General features: G+C 33.6%; 1 protein-coding gene across 1 annotated transcript in view; it reads right to left on the bottom strand.

The window, feature by feature from the left end:
* Positions 1-19,012: 19,012 nt before the first annotated feature.
* The window catches only part of LOC145241643 (SEC14 domain and spectrin repeat-containing protein 1-B-like), a 122,815-nt gene continuing 122,290 nt past the window's right edge, over positions 19,013-19,537 (bottom strand). Inside the window, exon 18 of the mRNA XM_080104770.1 lies at positions 19,013-19,401. Coding sequence (XP_079960896.1) covers positions 19,147-19,401 — 255 coding nt within the window. The 3' untranslated portion in view covers positions 19,013-19,146. The remainder of the gene's footprint in view (positions 19,402-19,537) is intronic.

Below are 19,537 nucleotides of genomic sequence, written 5' to 3'. Positions count from 1 at the left end.
AAGTACTATAGGTTTGCAACAACAGATGCCACATACAAATTTATTAAGTCTAGACTATTAGTCACTATCTTATGTAACTTTAGAACGCCTTTTTAGACACATTTAGTCTTTATAATAAAATCCTACATTTCATCCTAGGAGCAACATCATCACAATCGCAACCATCTTTAGAGGAAGTAGTTCCTATTTTTCCCTCTAAATAACAAGTCCTCATACTGCCCCTACTCATCACTGGGAGGATTTCTGCACTTTTGACAGATATGAGATTTCACCCGTATTAACTGGATCATATAGTCATAGACATGCCATGATCTTTCCATTCCCCAAATCAAAAATAATAAATTCCCCCTTCTCACATTCCACCAAATCTCATTGGCTGAGAGCTGAACAATTCGTTCATTCCAGAATCTAAATCTTATTACAAAAATGAACATTCCAGAAATGTTCAAATATGGCGTCACTCTCTACAAGAGGCAATCGTTTTAAATAAAATAAACCAAATACAAACATAATGACCAACTGCGACACATCGAGACATGTATGTGTTCATAAGCCAAGAATTCTTTAATTTTCTACATTAAATAGACCGTAAACATTAATTGTTCTTATACAGTTATGCTACCGTGTTAAATCTTTTGTGTTTACATAAATCGTACATGTTGTTAAATACTGTTTTTCGACACAACGGCATATGTTGATAAACCATTATTTCTTCTTTTTTTTTAAGCTAGATAAATCTTTCTTTTCTTTAAAGTACGATTGATGAAAATTCTTTTTTTATGTGCTAAAAAAAAAAAAATAAAAAAGATTAAATGATTAATATAGCCAAGACCCGGATTTTGCCGAAACCTTACACAGTGAACTATATTATTTGACTCTAATATTTAATCATAATCAGAAATTTACAAGTTATATACTTTTAAATATCCTTATGTGTGATTTTGAAACCTTTAAACTGTCTATTCCTGACTATTTGCATAGTGTGTGCACGTGTGTTTGTGTGTCCATGTGTTTGCATGCATGCGTGTGTGTGTGTGTCTGTGTGTGAAGATGGTATCATGATCACAGAACAGATACTACAAATACTCCCAAGCATTATCTTCTCTTTTAGTAGTAGTTATAATGTTGTATCTGTTCTGTGGTCAGGATATTATAAACTAAGCAAATACATGGAACAGGATAAAATTAGTATTTGGAACATTTTTAAAAGACGTTGGAAAAAACAAACAAAAAAACTAAGAGAAATTGGAATCAAAAGGAAGATTGACACGATACAATACCGAACTGATATATTAAGGAAAATTTTGAATGCTGAAACCAAACCACATAAGCAGATAACACCGTAAGTAAATAGAAATGGAACAAAAAATATAGAAAGAACATCACATGGAAACCAAGAGAATTGAAACTGTCAGAAATCCTATAATCTAATATTCATCTCCATAAAAAAGAACAGTAGCACAAAATAGTCGTCAATGAACAAAGAAGATCAAGGAGAGAGGATCATCCAGACCTCCAATGGAAGAAGTATACTGGAATCCTATATCTTTTTTTTTTTTTTATTCAATTTTCACCCCAAACAAGGCACAGTGCCACTTTGAAGCAGGGGGCTACTATCAGGGACTTAATTAGCGGGGTCATTATGAAGGGAGATGAGTAGAAAGATGTTTGTTAACATTACACTTTAACTTCTGCATATCATTGCAGTTGGAAAAGCAGAATCCCGGAAGGGAGTTCCAAAGACCCGCAGTTCTGGGGAAGAAACTATTGGAGTAAAAGGCTTTCTTGCACCTAGGGATCTCTACTGTAAAGGGATGAGACTTAGTAGCTTGTCGGGTTTGTCGGGGGTAGTTACGTCGGGGAGGTACAAGTGTTTGCAGTTCGTCAGAGCATTCACCATTGAAGTATTTGTAGAACAGGCAGAGAGATGCAACATCTCGTCTATGGGACAGAGGCTGAAGCCTAGATGACAGTTCAGGACCTATCAGGTTGGCGACTCTCTTTTGAACCCTGTCCAGGAGCGAGAGACAAGCAGCAGATGCACCAGCCCAGATGTGACAACAGTACTCCATACATGTGATGTTCTTTCTATATTTTTTGTTCCATTTCTATTTACTTACGGTGTTATCTGCTTATGTGGTTTGGTTTCGGCATTCAAAATTTTCCTCTATATAGCAAGTTCGTCAGAGCACATTACATGAAAGTACCTGCAAAACAAGCACAGTGATGCAACAGGGGCTGTAGCTTGGTAGATAATGTTGGACTTATTAGATTCAAGCCTCTTCTATGGACTCTGTCTAAGAGGGAGAGGGTAGTAGTTGGTCCATGTGCCCAGATGTGAATAACTTTATGTTATGACTGAGGGAATGAGAACATGCTACCCTGTCGATTAAACAAAGAGTTATGTTTAAAATTCTGTGCAGATTCCGGAGTTCAACAGAAAGATTCCGTGTTTGACAAAATACACCTGGAGCCGGTCAGAGGTTACATCAGCTGAAACATTGTGAAAATGACACTCAAGTAGTCTACTTAATCCAAATAATATATGCGAATGTACGTAAGATGCTTATAGAACTTATACTTTTATATAAAATGTGTCTGCTATAAATATTTAAGCGTGAGAGTAACAGAAATACATTTCCCACTGCATAGCTTGCATCGGGTTTCAAGTCTCAACTGATGGGCCCCCGAACTAAAACATCTGTTGTTTCCTATTTTTAAACTAGACTTGATTACTAGTATATCAATACTTACTAATCTTCTAAGATTATCTGACAAGCTGTTATATTAAAATAGTATTTTTTACTCTGCTAACTTAACGGGGTACATTTAAAAAGGTCGATTCAAAAGCAAAGCTTCCTACTTTTTTAAACTCAAAAAAGTTGAAAACTATGAAAACGAAAAGTGATACCATTAAAACGAATGACATTTTTGCTCTAAAATTAATTTTTCTACATAGGCACTATCATTCTCAATCCTATTTTGTAAGCAATGAGCGATGGCTGTGTATGGGCGTCTGGAGCGCGTTTTCTCATACGAGGGTCGTTCCAAAAGTAAAGCCTATTTTTTTTAACTCAAAAAGTTGAAGAGCTATGCAGATGAGTAGCAGTATCATTAACATGAGTGAAATTTTGGGCTTTTGAATTTATGTTTCTACATAGTCACCATCATTCTCAATGCGCTTTTGCTAGGAATTTAATGATGCATCTCTGCTTCTGACGCACGTCCATGACATGGGTTGCTTCTTTTAAAGTCTCACACCGGGAATATCTGTAGAAGAGAGATGAAACTTTCAGATTATAAATGCATAAGTTAAGTCATCATAACAATGCAATTTTCAATTCTCTTTGATCCATTCAGACAGAATTAAAAAAAAAAAAAAATAGGAGCCATTACTTTTGGAACATCTCTCATAATTCAGTGAATGGGAGGTGACAGTGGCTAAATGGTTAATAATACGGACTGACAACAATATTCAGTATTCCCATAAGGCCTTTCATCTTAAGTTTTAGATTTTAGACATTTTCTATAATCAAAATCATGTAATTTATTTTGATCAAAATTGGAATAAGGATTTTAGACATAAGGTTTACTAGCATTATATCTTAATTTTAATCCTCGTAAGCGAATATTTAAGAGTAATTTTATTTGTTCTTAGACGGGTATTATTCTAGCTGCAATATATATATATATATATATATATATATATATGTTTGTTTTGGTTTTAGTGATATGTTTTTGACTGAATTCAATTATTTACGAAAGTGCATTTTTTACCTAAATGCGAGTTGGGAATAATTTTCCCTTTTAACCAATTTGGTACCCCCACATGGGGAGCGGTATATATATATTATTTTTAAAATATAATTATCCACTGACACGTGTTTCGTCGTCTACGACTCATCAGAGTGGCTGAATCTAGCGAGATTCGAAATTGGGACCCCACGGTAATGAGCCTAAACCCCTTACCGCTGACCCATCTCGCACGACCGTCTGGATATATTGCAATTTACTTAGATGTTTGTTTTGGTTTTAGCGATATGTTTTTGACTGAATTCAATTATTTACGAAAGTGCATTTTTATCTAAATGCGAGTTGGGAATAATTCTCCCTTTTAACCAATTTGGTACCCCCACATGGGGAGCGGTATATATATATTATTTTAAAAATATAATTATCCACTGTTCGTCGTCTACATATTTTAAAAATAATATATATATATATATATATAGGAGGGACAGTAGTTTAATGATTACCAACACAGACTATGGAATCAGAAAACTAAGATTGCATTAAGTTTATGTTTCTGAATTTTTGAGATAAGGATTGGTTATTCATATTATTTGGATTTTTTGGACTACTGTTCTCATTTTGAGTGTGATTTTCACATGTTTTGGTCAATATAACCTCCAACATTCTTCAGGTGAATCTTGTTGAACTTGGGAATGTTTCTGTCGAACTCGAGAATTTGAATAGAATTTTAAACGGAATCTTTTATTCACTTCATGGGAGTAGGATGCTCTCATTCTGTCATTCATGACTTGATAGAGCTCCTAAGTAATTCACAATTGCATTTTTTAGTCGCCCACACTGAGAATTGAACCTTCAACTTTCAGGAGACCCATGGCGCAGTGGTTAGAGTACTTGGAAAACTCAATTGTAAAAGTGGTTTTCTTCCTTAAGGTTGAAAGTTCAATTCTCAGTGTGGGCGAGCAAAAAATGCAATTATGAATTATTTAGGATCTCTATCAGCGATGGCTGATAGAACAAGAACATGCTAACCCCGTTTGAAATTATGTACAGATTCCCAAGTTCGACAAGATAAACCCGAAGAAGGTCAGAAGTTACATCGACTAAAACGTTGTGAAAATGACACTTGCATCAAATTGTATCTATTATGTTTTTGCCATCTTCTTTTATTATTGGTTAGGAGACTGAAGTATACCAAAGGCTCTGATTGATCGAACAAGGTCATGTGGGGTTAATTTTTTTCTTTTTACCAGATGGTCACTACTTATCAAGGCCAAATGCTACTAGAGGATTCGTTTGGTTTACAACATATCAACTGTCTACAAGTTATTTAATGCTGAATATAGTCATCTATAATATAAATCTCATCTGTCTGTTTAAATGTATGTATTTATGTTTGGATATCTGCCTAAAACTTTCGGCAAAGGCGACAGATTTTCATGAGATCGGTATCGTTTTGAAGCTCGATGTCTCGGAGAACAAATATAAAAAAAATTGGCCAAAAACAATAATTCCTTCACCTTCAACTGGGCACTTTTCTACAAGGAGGGGTCGTTTTTTTTCAACAATATTTTCGAAAGTCATCCCCTCTTTTCGATTGACGAGCCTTAATTTAAAACTTTGCTACTTCCGGCTTGGCGATGGACGCAATGGCAAAGATGTCACTTTTTTTTTCACGTTCTTTTCCTCCTTCACGATACGGGTTAGAGACTGCCTGCTACCATTTTTTTTTTTTTTTTGCTCAACACACACCTCCAAACACCTGGGCAACTCCGGGCACCAAGGCTAGTCAAATATAATTCAATAGGTAGGATAATTATTTATATTACCAGAAAACAGTTCTCAGAATGAAATTTGGTTATTTTGTTTAACAGTGTATCAACTATTTTCAGGTTTTTTAATTCCGAATCCAATAGTTTTGGAAAAAGTTTTTATACTTCAAGTTTTTTATATTTTCAAATTTATGGTGTTTAGTTTTGTTGTTTTGTAGAAAAAATAGTTTTTATTTTTGACTGTGCAGAACATGATTGAGTTTTGCAAAGTGAAAGTAATAAACAATAACATCAATGTTTGGTGCAGTTAAGTCAAGAAGCCGATATCTTCAGGCAGTCTGATCCAGTAAGAGCCAGGTTGTGTGATCGTGCAAATATATATTTATTGATATACGAGTTTACACCCGCTATCAAAAATAAGGGGAAAAAATTATGCTTCATCAGTGTTCGCACTAATATTAATATTACGCTTCTGAATTTTTGAGATGAGGATTGGTTATTCGTATTATTTGGATTCTTCAGACTTCTGTTCTCATCTTGAGTGTCATTTTCATAGTGTTCCCAGAGTTTGACAGAAACATTCCAGAGTGCAACAAAATATACCTGAAGAAGGTCGGAGGTTACATCGACCGAAACGTTGTGAAAATGAGAAGAGTAGTCTGAAGAATCCAAATAATACGACTAATAGTTATGTTCATAAAAATAACATCTCAATCGGTGAAATTAAGAAAAAAATAGTATAAAGAAAGGAAGAAAACGTCTCAAAAAATGTTTAAGAAAGAAAAAAGTGTATCATTTAGTAGCAAGGAAAAAGAAAACATCTCATCATGGGAGTAGAGTGAAGTATTTCTTTCTAAATTCATTTATAGACACATTTTAGTCAATAATACGTCATATGGAGAGAACTTGAATGCCTTCTAGACACCTCGGTGTCGCTGGTTTCTCTGTGTAAGGGTTTGTCAGAGACCCTGACATGAAAATCCTTGTAGAAATAAACCATGAAAAAAAAAAAAAAAAAAAAAAAACAACAACAACAAAAACGGTGTGCTATCTCTTCAAGCTGTCCAGTACTTCCCATGAGTGGTGAAAAGGGGGCACCCCTCTTTTAATAGAAGACGGCTTTTAATAAAAATAAATAAAAAGTCGTAAACAATAGGAACTCATATGAAAATATGAATGAAAAAAGAAATAAATATTGGCAGACCATCATACAGATAAAAAAAAAGGGCCCTTCAACCCATTTATACACTAGGTAGGAAAACAATGGTGCAAATATTTTTATCTCTGAAGTGGCACTGAAACCATGACAGGGATCAACCAGGGTCAGCGATCAAGCCTTTATGAAAAAGGTCCTACCCCACCCCCCACCCTTCCTCACGCATCACCATCATTTGTAGCAACAAAAAAATAATCAAATAATAAAGTTAGAGCAAAACAGCAAATCAGATCCTGGCCGAAAAGTCAATAATATAAAATAAAAAACAAGATAACATAATATCAACATACAAAAAAAAAAAAAAAAAAAATTCTAGAAACGATTTATATCAAAACTAGACATCTTACAAATAATAGTATTAATTATGAAACTAGTTACAAAATTTTAAAGTGTGTAATGAAGTTCCTATTTACTTGCATCCCCACGAGGGCAGAGTTAGACATCACAGCCGGTTTTTAATGTGGAGGAAGGAACAAAAATAGTCTCAGTCGTGAAGAATTTCTCCTCCACTAACTGAGAACAAAGCATTGAAGTGTAGTATCAGAACAGATACTACACTTTGAGATATCAAATCCTTTATTCAGGCTAAAATTACAATGTAAGTTTAAACTGAACAAAAAACAGGTACAACGCCAACTCAAACTGGAAGAAAATAGGGGTCTTTGGTCATCTTGTCACTCCAAAACTAAACAAAAGTTTCGCTTAGCTAGTATCTTCTTTCACCATAATACCGCATCCGCCCTTTTGTACTGGGGGAGTCCTACTTAGCACCCAATTGTTTAAAACATTTTTATTAACGTGTAAAAACAAAAAAGATAACAATAATGGTACAATAGTTCATTTGTGTCTCGAGGGAGGAAGAAAAAATACAAAAGTGGTTAGTAGGATCCTCCTAACACCGTCAAGTTGATTGACCGCCCATTCCACTTCAGTTTGTAAAGGAACCTTAGCTCCTGCGGGATAACCTCTAAGTGAGGATGCCCTTTACATGGGATAAAATTAAGAAAAGAAAAATTGTTGGGTGAGTGGGAGGGATGGATGGGTTAGTGATTGATTTCTCTCCAAGATGGATGAAATTTAGAGGGAGGGGTGAAAAGAAAAATTGCAGATAGGAGGGGGTGGGGATCTTGGAGACTTCCTAATTGGGGAGGGATGGAGCACTCACTCGGCTAGCTGAGAGGCTAATTTTTTGGTTACACTTGTTGGAATTGCGCGTTTCACACCTAGGCGGAGAACACGACGTATTAAAATTTGGCTCCTTTTCTTACACAGACTTGCTACATGTATCCATCTTCTGTCAAATGTCGCGCGATGCAGCCTTCCTCTATCACATCTGATCTTCACCCGTAATTGGTGTTTAAAGAAAGCGATCAGATCCTGATCAGAAAAACACAACGGCCACCCTGCAGTTGCGACGTCCAAATCACCATTCTCGCCACGGCCAGGATCGTAATATAGATCATTTGTCTTTCCCGCTTCCACGGCGGCCTCACGTTGTCAACGACATTGGATACGGTAATCGGGTGAGGATGCTCGGGATCGATGCGAGCCGTCACCTCGCCGACATACGACCAGTACCGGTGGAATTCGCGGCAAACTTTGATCTTGGCCCGAAAGCCAAGAAATTAATGAACATTAATTCAATTTCTTGATCGTTTAACAAAATCCTTGAGAAGTTTGTATCCATTCATCGCACGTAATCATGTTCACATGCAACATCTCATCACTGCAGATGCTCGTTTTAAAGTTTTAAATTAGTATCCGTTAACAAACTAGACAGTAAAAGGCGAAGTTGTAAAGACTATACCCACCTGGTAATAATTTGACGAATCAAATCGAAAATACTCTTGATAAAAGGAAAAATAGAACAGAAACTTATGTAACTTGTATTACACAGTATCTGTTCTTCAGATGCTGCACTTCATTTTCTTGTTCTCTTTCGGTGGAGGAGAAATCCTTCACGACTGAGACAATTTTTATTTTTGTACCTTTTCTCCACGTTAAAAAACGACCATGGTGTCTAACTCTGTCCTGTGGGGAGGCATAGTAAATAGGTACACCAATTTAACCTAAGTAGACTATTTGGAAAATTGAAAAAAAAAATCTAATCAAACAAGATAACTCCTGAATAAAAAACATACAGCCAAGATACAGTTATTAATCTATTTAGATATTTATAAAACTCAGTGGATCTTGCCTACTTTCTTGCATTTTGTCTTCAACGATCTTCACTTTTAAAAAAAGAAATATATATATATATTTATTACATACACTAACCGAGAAATTCCATCAGAGTTACTGACTTTTTAGATTTTATAAAAATCACTTGACACCTGGAATATCTTGTTCTTTATTGTATTTATTATTGAATACAATTAATTATTTGATTTTTCACATTTTAATCAAGTTTTTACGCTACAGTTCACGCTTGGATTGTTTATATTTGAATTACAAAATTTTCTTTTCTCTTCACGGATTAATTTCAGGAATTTATTGATTGATTAATTGGTTAATTTTAATTTATTATTCTGTTGAAAAGGCCTTTCACGTTTCGCAAAAAAATGTTTCTTATATATATATTTTTATATTTTCAAATTTATGCTAACCAGTCCTGTATTTTTTTTTTTTTTACTAATGATGAAAAGTGCATAACTTTGAAAATTCATGGATTAAGGATTTTCGTTATTATAATTCCTTGTTTGAGTTTACAATAAATATTTTAATTCATTCAATTTTATTTTCTTCGTCTATTTTTTCTATTTCTTTAATTACTCTATTTGGTATATTGAGCTTTTGATTATCTTGATAGGTTCCAATTTTAAACAGAATATTTAAACTTAATTTTGCAATTCTCTCTCTTTCTCTGTATATATATATATATATATATATATATATATATATATAACTGTACAAATGAATACACATTGGTCTTTATTATAGAGTGAAATTTTATTTTGTTACTGCATGTAATCTTACCATTACAGCAAACAATATAAAAAATGGCAACGATGGCGTGTATATCAGAATTTAATTTAATATGGTGTTGAAATAATAACGTCATTATTTACAAAATCATTCTTAACATGGGGAGGGGGAAGATGTTTTATCACTATTCTATAATTTTATCGAACAAAAAATACTGTAAAAATTGAATTTAACTTGAAAATCCTATCATGTTTTGCATAAGTACCAAATATTTTGTTATCGGTAGAAATGGATAAGTTTAAGTTTCAGAATTTCTATATTATAGTTTGCTTTGTCTGTCTGTTCCACCCTTTTCTCAGAAACTGCTGGACAGATCTGACTGAAATTTTGTATAGACTTTGTTATGATAAGGTGCGGCGAACTAAGTATTATGGTATCTGTTTGATGCACAGTTAGAAATTAATAGGTATTAGTTATCACAATACCACATTTACTCTAAAAGTTTTCTTGGAAACTACTGGGCCTATCTAGCTGAAATTTTGTATGGGCATTTGCTACGATTCAATGCAGTGAACTAAGTGTTATGGTATCCATTCGATGAACAGTTAGGAATTAATATTTAATTAAAAATGACCACAAATTTAACCATATTCAACCATCAATTTGGCATAAAACACTTATTCTAAATCAACAGTCTATAACTTTTCCCTGTTTAAAAAAAGTCTAGTGTGTATATATACATATATCAGTAGTTTACATTTTCAAGCTAAAGAATATATATGATTATATTTTTTCTTCCATATTTTGTCTTGTCTTACACGTTTTGGTGAATGGCGTACATACCCAAAAACGTATCATTATATATATATATATATATATATATATATATTACCATGCTCATTACCGTGGGGTCCTGATTTCGAATCTCGCTAGATTCAGCCACTCTGATGAGTCGTAGACGACGAAACACGTGTCAGTGAATAATTATATATATATATATATATATATATATGGATTACTTTGGACCATCTTCCAATTACCTGAATCCTTTGGATTTTACTTGTGAAAATGGAAACTTAACCAACTTTTTGAATTTTGATTTTTGGATTTTATCGTTATTGAATATTTTACCCTTCACCATTCATGTGTAATCACCTTTTTCTTCACCATATTCCCTTTGCTTCACTATTTGTTACCAAGTAAGATCTATGACTTACTTGTAGTTTCATCAAATACTTTTGCAAGCAAAATCCGATGCCGCATTTTGCTAAATCCTACCCTCTGATGAGAAGGAAAGTATTTCTTTGAAACTCCGCGGATTAAGGACTATCCACTTATTTTGTGCTTCCTTTTTAAAATTAAATATGTTTTTAACTCTTTTTCAAAGTGTTTTTTAACATGTTTTATCAACTACTTGTGCTTTATATATATGCTAAAAGGTTTAGTTTTGAGATATTTCTATAATAACTTCAGACGAGCGTTATACTACCACCATCTAATTGCTGTAAAGTTAAAAAAAAATAAATAAAAATAAAAGTAGATTACATTTTATTTTTGTGTGCAAAAGTCTCCAGCACTCTGCTCAATACATTTTACATTTATAAACTGAGTTTATAGTATCCAAAGAAAGAAAGAAAGAAAGTTTGTGTTCTTTTTTTCTTCTTTTTTTTCTGTTAATAAGAAACTTCTGGAAAACCTTCCGCTACCCCCCCCCCTATTCTCTAACAAAAGAGGCTGCAGTAGAGATTAAAAACTAAGGTGGAATGTGTTTTAACAGCCCTACCCACCTCAGGTATCAAGTATCTTCCTACTGCAGTTGGAACTAAATCTGTATCTCTGGCCACTACTAATTCCACCAATGCTCCCCCACCCCCACCAAAGATTGAAGGTAAAGAAAAACGAAGCACCAGGAATCTGGAACCAATCCCTTTACAAAAATAAAACACAGCAAAGCAAATCTCCACATGTGATGATGCCACTTAATAAAGTTAAGCAACAGTTCAATAATTGTTATTTTGATGAAGCTGTATTTTGTAAAATTTATTCTTTGTGATAAAAAGAAAACATAAGAAAACATTTATAAAGCTTATTTCGATGCCAAGAGATTTATATATTTACTAGGGGAGGGGGGAGGAGAAACCGGTCTTGCCTGATCATAAAGTACGCTTAAATATATTTTAATTCATGCAGATTTCATATTTTTTTTATTACAGAGCCAATTCTCTGTTGAATATTCTATTGTACGGATTTCAATAGAATCGAAACGGAAACATTTAGCGCTCCCGCTGTGTTCGCTTACCAACGTAGATATCGAGAAATAGGTAAGAAAATTGTATGCATGTATGTATGTATGTTTGCATGTCTGCCTAAAACTTTCGACAGAGGCGATGGATTTTCACAAAGCTCGACCCTTCAGACGAAAAATACCAAAAAATTGGCTAAAAACATTAATTTCTTCACCCTCAACTGGGCACTTTTCTACAGGGGGGAGGGGTCGCTTTTTTCGCCGATATTTTTGAAAGTCATCCCCTCTTTTCGATTGTCTAGCCTTAATTTAAACCTACGTCACTCAGTTTGACGGTGGTCATAACAGCAAAGACGTCATGTTTTTTTCCTGTTTTCCTCATTCGCGGTACGGGTTTGAGTTTGCCTTACTACTACCACTTTTTTTTTTTGCTCAACATACACCACAAAACACCCGGGCAACGCCGGGCTTTTAAAAGATTTGAGGATGATAATGTATGTTCTTTTATTTATTTTTTTTTTTATGAGAAAGTTACTGCTTATAAAGGTCCAAAGGCCACCGTGATTATCATCATATTGTATAACTCTGCAGACTCTATTGTTGGCATTGGTTTCCCAGATATTTCTCTAGTTAGAATTCTTTCTAGAAATACATCAGATACTTACAGGAGGGACCACGAGAAGGAAGTTTCATAGGAACATCAAGTTCACAAGTGTTTCCCAGTTGATTATATATCACGGTCAGGGGAACTGATGATGACAGTTTTATTTACAATTCTTTCAGAAAGGTGTCGATAGACTCCTACATACAAAGCCTGATATTCTTAAATAGTAACCCATCTGGTACTGGCCAGGTTCAATGTTGCTTAACTTTAGTGATCTAACGAGAACTGATGTATAAACTTGATGATGGCATATACAGGGGTTGTCCCACCTAAGATAATCTTAAATTTGTTGAAAATGCATTCTTTATTCATAAATATGTTTATATCCAAAAATTCCAATGCAATAAAACGGGGAGTGGCTGTAAAAAAATTTTTTTTTAATTTGTTAGTAAGAACCCCCCCCCCCCCCATTCTTTCTAAATGATAGACGACTCACTATTTTCCGGTTTGTTCAGAACCAAAATCAAGCAGGCCAATCTCTAAATGGGAGTGTGATCTAAGTGTGAGAAAAATAAAACGAGATGCAATTTGGATAATGGGTGTTGTCTAAACTTTGATCCTAGCCTGAAGGCGAAGAACATGTATTTTAATTTGAATTTCACACATTAAACGCAACAGTGAATTCAGATACAATCTTTTAAAACAGCGGAGGATGATAATGTATGTTCTTTTATTTGTTTTATTTTTATCAAGGCCCAAAGGCCATTCGAGAATTAAGGCTGATGAGTGTCAGGCAATTGGTGAGACAACACCGGTATGATCAATAGTGGTTAAAACTGGATAACATCTGATTATTTAATAGGACACCTCAACAAAAATTTGTTGACATTGGATTTGAAAATGACAGTCAGTTGGGAAGCAGCCCTACTGTATTGGGTTTCACAGACGAGCAATTTTGGGGAGAAAATCCCATTTCTGTCGTTCAAGGCAAATTGGGAGAATTAAACGATCCAATCTTTTAAAAAGATGAAATTGCCTGAGCACATCATTACATTAGCATATCGTTACATGAATAATCTTTATTTCTGCCACAAAGAAATTTTTGTTCCTCTGTGGACCTAAAACGAAATGGAATTTCCATGTTTCTTTCAAAGAACTTCCAAGCAAACCATAACATGTCTAATGCCAACAAATACCAAGCCATACTCTTAAGTAATCAAATTTTGCCCAGTTCATCCACAAGTTTTCTATCTTCTCAGAATACTATTTTATTGTCCAGCTAACAAGCTTATTTACCCTTATCCTCGAGTGGCTGTTAGCCTTGGCAGGTGATGGGCCATTTTATTAAAAAAAAAAATAAATAAATAAATAAACTTATTCCTGTCGTCCAAGACAAATTAGTGGAATCATTTTTAACAATCATTTAAGTCTCAAATGCGAAGAATTTTGTTGGAATTTTTATTTGACCAAACTATATGAAACCATTTCCTCCCATCTTTGCACCAAAGTAGTCAGAAGGAGATTCACTCCACCTGAAACAGCAGATGTAAAAGCACTGCCTATAAGGTTGTCTAGTGAAATTGTAGGCCAATCCTGCTGCTGAGGGCCTTATAGTTTATCCTCGTTCCAAACGGTGTATGTGTATGTGTGTATGTGTGTGTGGGGGGGAGATCAGGTTGGAAAACGTGGGCATAGAAAGAGGAGGGAGGGGGGGGTCTCATCAGATGTTCTTCACTGTTGATGTTTCAAAGCCTATCTATCATCCAACTAGCTGTAATTTATTTGGCGTTGCCCGGGTGAAGACATATTGCCAGATGGTAGACTTGTAGAAAAAAAATAAATAATTCAGTACTTTTTAGGAATAGGCATCCAAGAAAATGTCAGTACTTATGTCATCAATTCAGAGTTTCACCAGAATTTTTTTTATTTACTATAGAGTTACTGCTTATAAAGACCTGGAGGCTACTCAAGGATAACAGTTAATGGGTGACAGGTGAGACAACACTGATGATTTGGTGATGGTGGAAATTGGATGAGTTAATTTATTTTAGAGGATGAATCATCAAGAATTTGTTTACGTTGGACTTGAAAATGATCATGTTATAGTCAGCTGGGAAACAGCTCCATGGAATTTTTTTTTTTTCTGTGAAAAAAAAAAAAAAAAAAAAAAAAAAAAAAAACTCTGCTCATGGAATTTATGCTTAGTTTTAGGCACAGATAGAGTAAGGGAAATTTCCGAAACTAGTGAGGACGTTAAACTTTACTGAACAACACTCTGAATGTATTATTAACGTTTTTTTCAGTTTTTTTTTTTTTTTTTTTTTTTTTTGTTTTTGCAAAGAATTTATTTAACAGAAGAAACTGTCGATTTTATCTTGTGTATTCTGTAATGTTTGGATACTCCTACACAATATGAATAAAGAAAAACCTCTTGATTGAACATTCAGATATCTATGTATTTATTTATCTATCAAGAAAACGGAACGGGGGGGGGTAGGACGAAAACGGAGCAACTTGATTTCTGAAACTTTACACCGAAGTAAAATGGGGGGGGGGGTCACTTTTTTGTTAAAACACTTCCATTTTAACTTGTTTGAATGAATTATGGTTCACTAAAGACAAACATCCGTCGTCTATCTTCATGCTGTTGTGTGGACAGTGTTGAAATATTAACAAAAAAAAAAAAATAAAATAAAAAAATGGAGTCATTCAAAAATTGTCTAAATAATCTATCAGTAGGTACAGTTCAATATCTTATTTTTCATGTAATTTCGTAATGTTTAAAAATGAAAATAATTCAACAATTTAAAAAAAAAAAATTTTTAATAATAAAAAAGGAATTTAATATTTGTTTACTTAAATTCCTAATTTCCGTTTTCATTTACATAACGAATATTCTTTCCCCCACATACAACTTCTCGTTCCATCTCTCCCGCCGAGTCTAGACTACTGAATGGATCACTTAGTTCTTTATTACATTATTTTCAAGTATTGTCTATTAATATAATGTTAGGTATGTGTATAAATTAAATTAAATAGACGTTTTTGTTAATTAATTCTGTTTTTGATCCTTTCAAACTTCTAAATAACAGTCTTCACTTTCAGTACGAACTGACTGATGTAATCGCCATATTTGTTGTAGTTCCAAATAACGGTCTCCCTTCTGGAAGTGGATGTGAAGACCGTTATTCGGAAGTTTGAAAGGATCAAAGATAGAATTAATAGACAAAAAACGTCTATTTTATTTAATGAAATTTACTTAATAAAAAAAAAAATGCTGTCTAAATATACATATATTTGTATGTACAGAATTCACTCCTAAACTAACTATCCGATCACTACAAATTTTGAAATACAGTTACTAGGTGTAAGGTGTCCAAATGTAGACTATATTTACTTGCAGTAAAAAAGGAGTGGAAGTCCTTTTTATTAAAAATTAAGATACTTCTGATTTTTGTAAAATTTTAACAATAACTATTAGATATATCAATTTTAATTTCTTTGGGATGTTTTAAAAGAATTTTAGGGGGCATAATATGGGCACAACCTTCTATTTAAATATTTAAATATTTGAGATTAGCAGGGCCACCCGGCGTTGTTCGGGAACATATTAAACAATGAGAAAATCGAAGTTGATTTTTAACATACCTATTATTCTAAGTATAGAGGATCTTTTGATGTCTGTGTATCATTAGCTATCTCAAGCAAAAGAATATTTTACCTACCTTAGGACGGGTATTACACAACATATGTATGAAATAATTGTACCTTCCCTAGGACAGGAAATTTACAGCACATGTATGAAATAATTTTTCCTTTCCTAAAACGGGTAATGTACAACATATATTTAAAATAATTTTACCTATCCTCAGATGGATAATGTAAATGTATATATGAATCCCTCCAGAGCACTTTTAAAAAAAAATGATCATGCTTCTTTCTACCCAACACTACCACCACCACCACCACCACCACCACCACCACCACCACCACCATCCATCCATCACCGTGACGTCATTCATTCCCGCATCATAACATTGAAAATTAAGAAAAATACAGATCACCCCCCCTCCCATTAGAAACTGGCCCAGTTGACCTTCAGATTGTAGACTGCTTCAATCATTTCTGGGATTGACTATATCATCCTCCCACTGTCATAAATTTACATGAAATAATGTAATTTTGAGATCATAAACTGCTTCAGCAATTTTCCGAATTGAATTCATATTTGACCTCCTCTTTTAAAAAAAAAATATATGAGATAAAGTAATTTTGAGATCGTAAACTGCTTCAGCCATTTCAGGGGCTGACTCCATATTCCCACCTCTCTTAAAAATTTCTTAAAAATAATGTAATTTTGAGATCGTAAACTACTTCAACCATTTTCAGGACTGACTTCATATTCCCCCTTTTTAAAAATATATATGAAATACAGTAATTTTGAGATAGTAATCTGCTTCAGCCAGTTCGGGACAGACTTTATATCCCCCCCCCCCACTCTTCAAAATATATATGAAATTAAGTAATTTTGACATTGTAAACTGCGTTAGCCATTTCCGGGACTGACTTCATACACCCACTCCTCTCTTGAAAATATAGTAATGAAGTAATTTTGATATCGTAAAGTGCTACAACCATTTCCGGAACCTACTCCACATCCCTCTCCCACTCTAAAATATGTATGAAATAAAGTGATTTTGAGGTCGTAAACTGCTTCAGCCCTTTCCAGAACTATCTTCATATTCTCCTTGCTACTCTTAAAATATATATATGAAATAAAGCAATAAAGACCATAAACTGCTTCAGCCATTTTCGTGATTGACTCCATAGCCCTCCCTCTTAAAGATATATATGAAACAAGTACATTTTTTGTTAAGAATTTCAAATTCGAATAAACCTCACGAATCGAGTTATCTATTACTTTTTGTAAAGAAAATGACAAAAATAGCAGGAAGTGTCAAACATCAGCTTAATTCATATTCTAATCAGAAGTTACTATGTAATTCACAAAAAATGATTTTCTGAAAAAAATAAAAATAATCACTTGATCAAATTATGTGACTTTTTGGAATATGATGTTTTAGTTCCATGTCGGGTATGTACATTGTACATCGTAAAGATTTTTCTAAAATTTTCTATTTTTTTGTTATTTACGTTGAACTTTAGATTTTCACAACAAATATTATAACTGCAACGCAGAAGTTGTAAAAATGTAAAGTTGTTAATATTTGTGTTTATTGAGATGACCAGTATAAAAAGTATCCACACAAAAGCTTGCGAAAGAAAATTTAATATAAATTGTATTTTTTTAATAAATTATTCATATAAATTGCTACCAGAAAGACGGAAAAGTATAAGAACATGTTTAGTCCTGTTACTACATAAAAAAAATTGATTTTGAACCATAAACGCTCGATCACTCTCTGTCTCTCTCTGTAAAAGCAATTGGACCATGTTTGGTGGTGGTAGTCACAAATGTCGTATTGTCGTCCATCACCGCTTCACCTTCCTTTAAAACTGTGGTCTATGCTCAGACAGGTAATTTATAGCCATACTACTACTACTACTACTACTACAATCAAGTAGTATCAACATTGTATGATGACGATGATGGCTGGCAAGACTGATTCTGTTTTCCAGCCGACAGAGGGAGAGGGGTAACAAACAAAAAAAGAGAGAAAAGGAGAACCTTATTCTCTCTCACTTTCTCTACATTATTATGTTTTATTTTTTTACAAGTATAGAAAGTGTCTACTAAAAAGCTTGTGAAATAAATTTCTATATAAATTGTATTTTTTAAGAAATTATTCTTATAAATTAAATTTAGACACCAGTTAAGCAAATTAATTCCCCGAACACTACCACTTTTATATTCCCTTTCGAAGAATAAAATCAAGATATAATAGTTCTAAACCTTACGTCCAGAAAACATGATTTTGACACTAGAGAATGTCTAAAATTTAAGGCTTAAATTTAAATTTAATTTATGGAGTTTTTAAGGAACTGAAATTCAGGGAATCTTGCTTAACTAATACCTAGTGATTATGGATCAAATTTAATGCAAATTTGAAATATTAAAATTTCCAATAGGAGGTTGTGTTCATATTAGGCCTCCTAAAACCCCTTGAAAATACTTCAAAGAAACTGACATTTTGGGGAATACTTATTAATTGAGGTTAATAGTTCTTGTTAAAATTTCTCAAAAGAATTCTTAATTATTCTGTCCAATTTTTACCCTCTTTGCATACAACTAAATTAAACTAAATATAGTCCACAATTGGAACCTTTTATGCCTAGCAGCTGTGTTCCAAAATTCATGATGATCGGCGAAGGAGTTTAGGAGTGAATCCTATATATCCAAATACCCAAAAACGCATTGAAAATGGTGGTGAAATGAATTCTGCGGTACAAAAGGTTGCTTATTTTAATGGTACCACTGTCGTCTTTGTAACTCTTCAATGTTTTGAGTTAAAAAAAAAAAGAAAAAAAAGAAAGAGAGGTTTTACTTTTGGAATGATCCTCATATTTATTCATGGTGTTTGGTTTGGTTATCTCGTTTTTAATTTACAGCAAAGTTGAGAAAGTCGATGAATGACAAAAGCTTTATTGAATGAATTCTATGAATGTTCATGCGTCATTCTCCATCATCCATCCAGCTTAACGTGAACAGATCATTCGTGCATTGTTTTAGTTTCACAAAAGAGTTTTTTGAAAGGATGGTTTCAAAGTCAGAAACAATAGCAGACAGATAATAATTATTTGACCAACATTTGAAAACTTTTTCACATTGAATGAATTTTTTTTTGTTGTTGTGGCTGCATTCTTTTAATTTCACTTGCAGCAGTTGGGAGCCATTTTGGTTTATTCGTACCTGACATCTTGCTGCATGCTGAATTAATAACATGAGAAATTGATTTAGATTTCATATTTAAAATATGGGATAACTAGCGGAGGTAACCGGTGTTGCCCGGGTGTTTGGAGGTGTGTGTGTGTGTGTAAGGGGGAGGGGATAAGGCAAAAAATAA

The sequence above is a fragment of the Euprymna scolopes genome, chromosome 20, assembly GCF_053919585.1.
Source record: "Euprymna scolopes isolate OS-2025 chromosome 20, ASM5391958v1, whole genome shotgun sequence".
NCBI classification, from domain to species: Eukaryota; Metazoa; Mollusca; class Cephalopoda; order Sepiida; family Sepiolidae; genus Euprymna; species Euprymna scolopes.
Note: the sequence above shows the minus strand (reverse complement) of the source record. Positions and strands in the feature narration are given on the sequence as shown.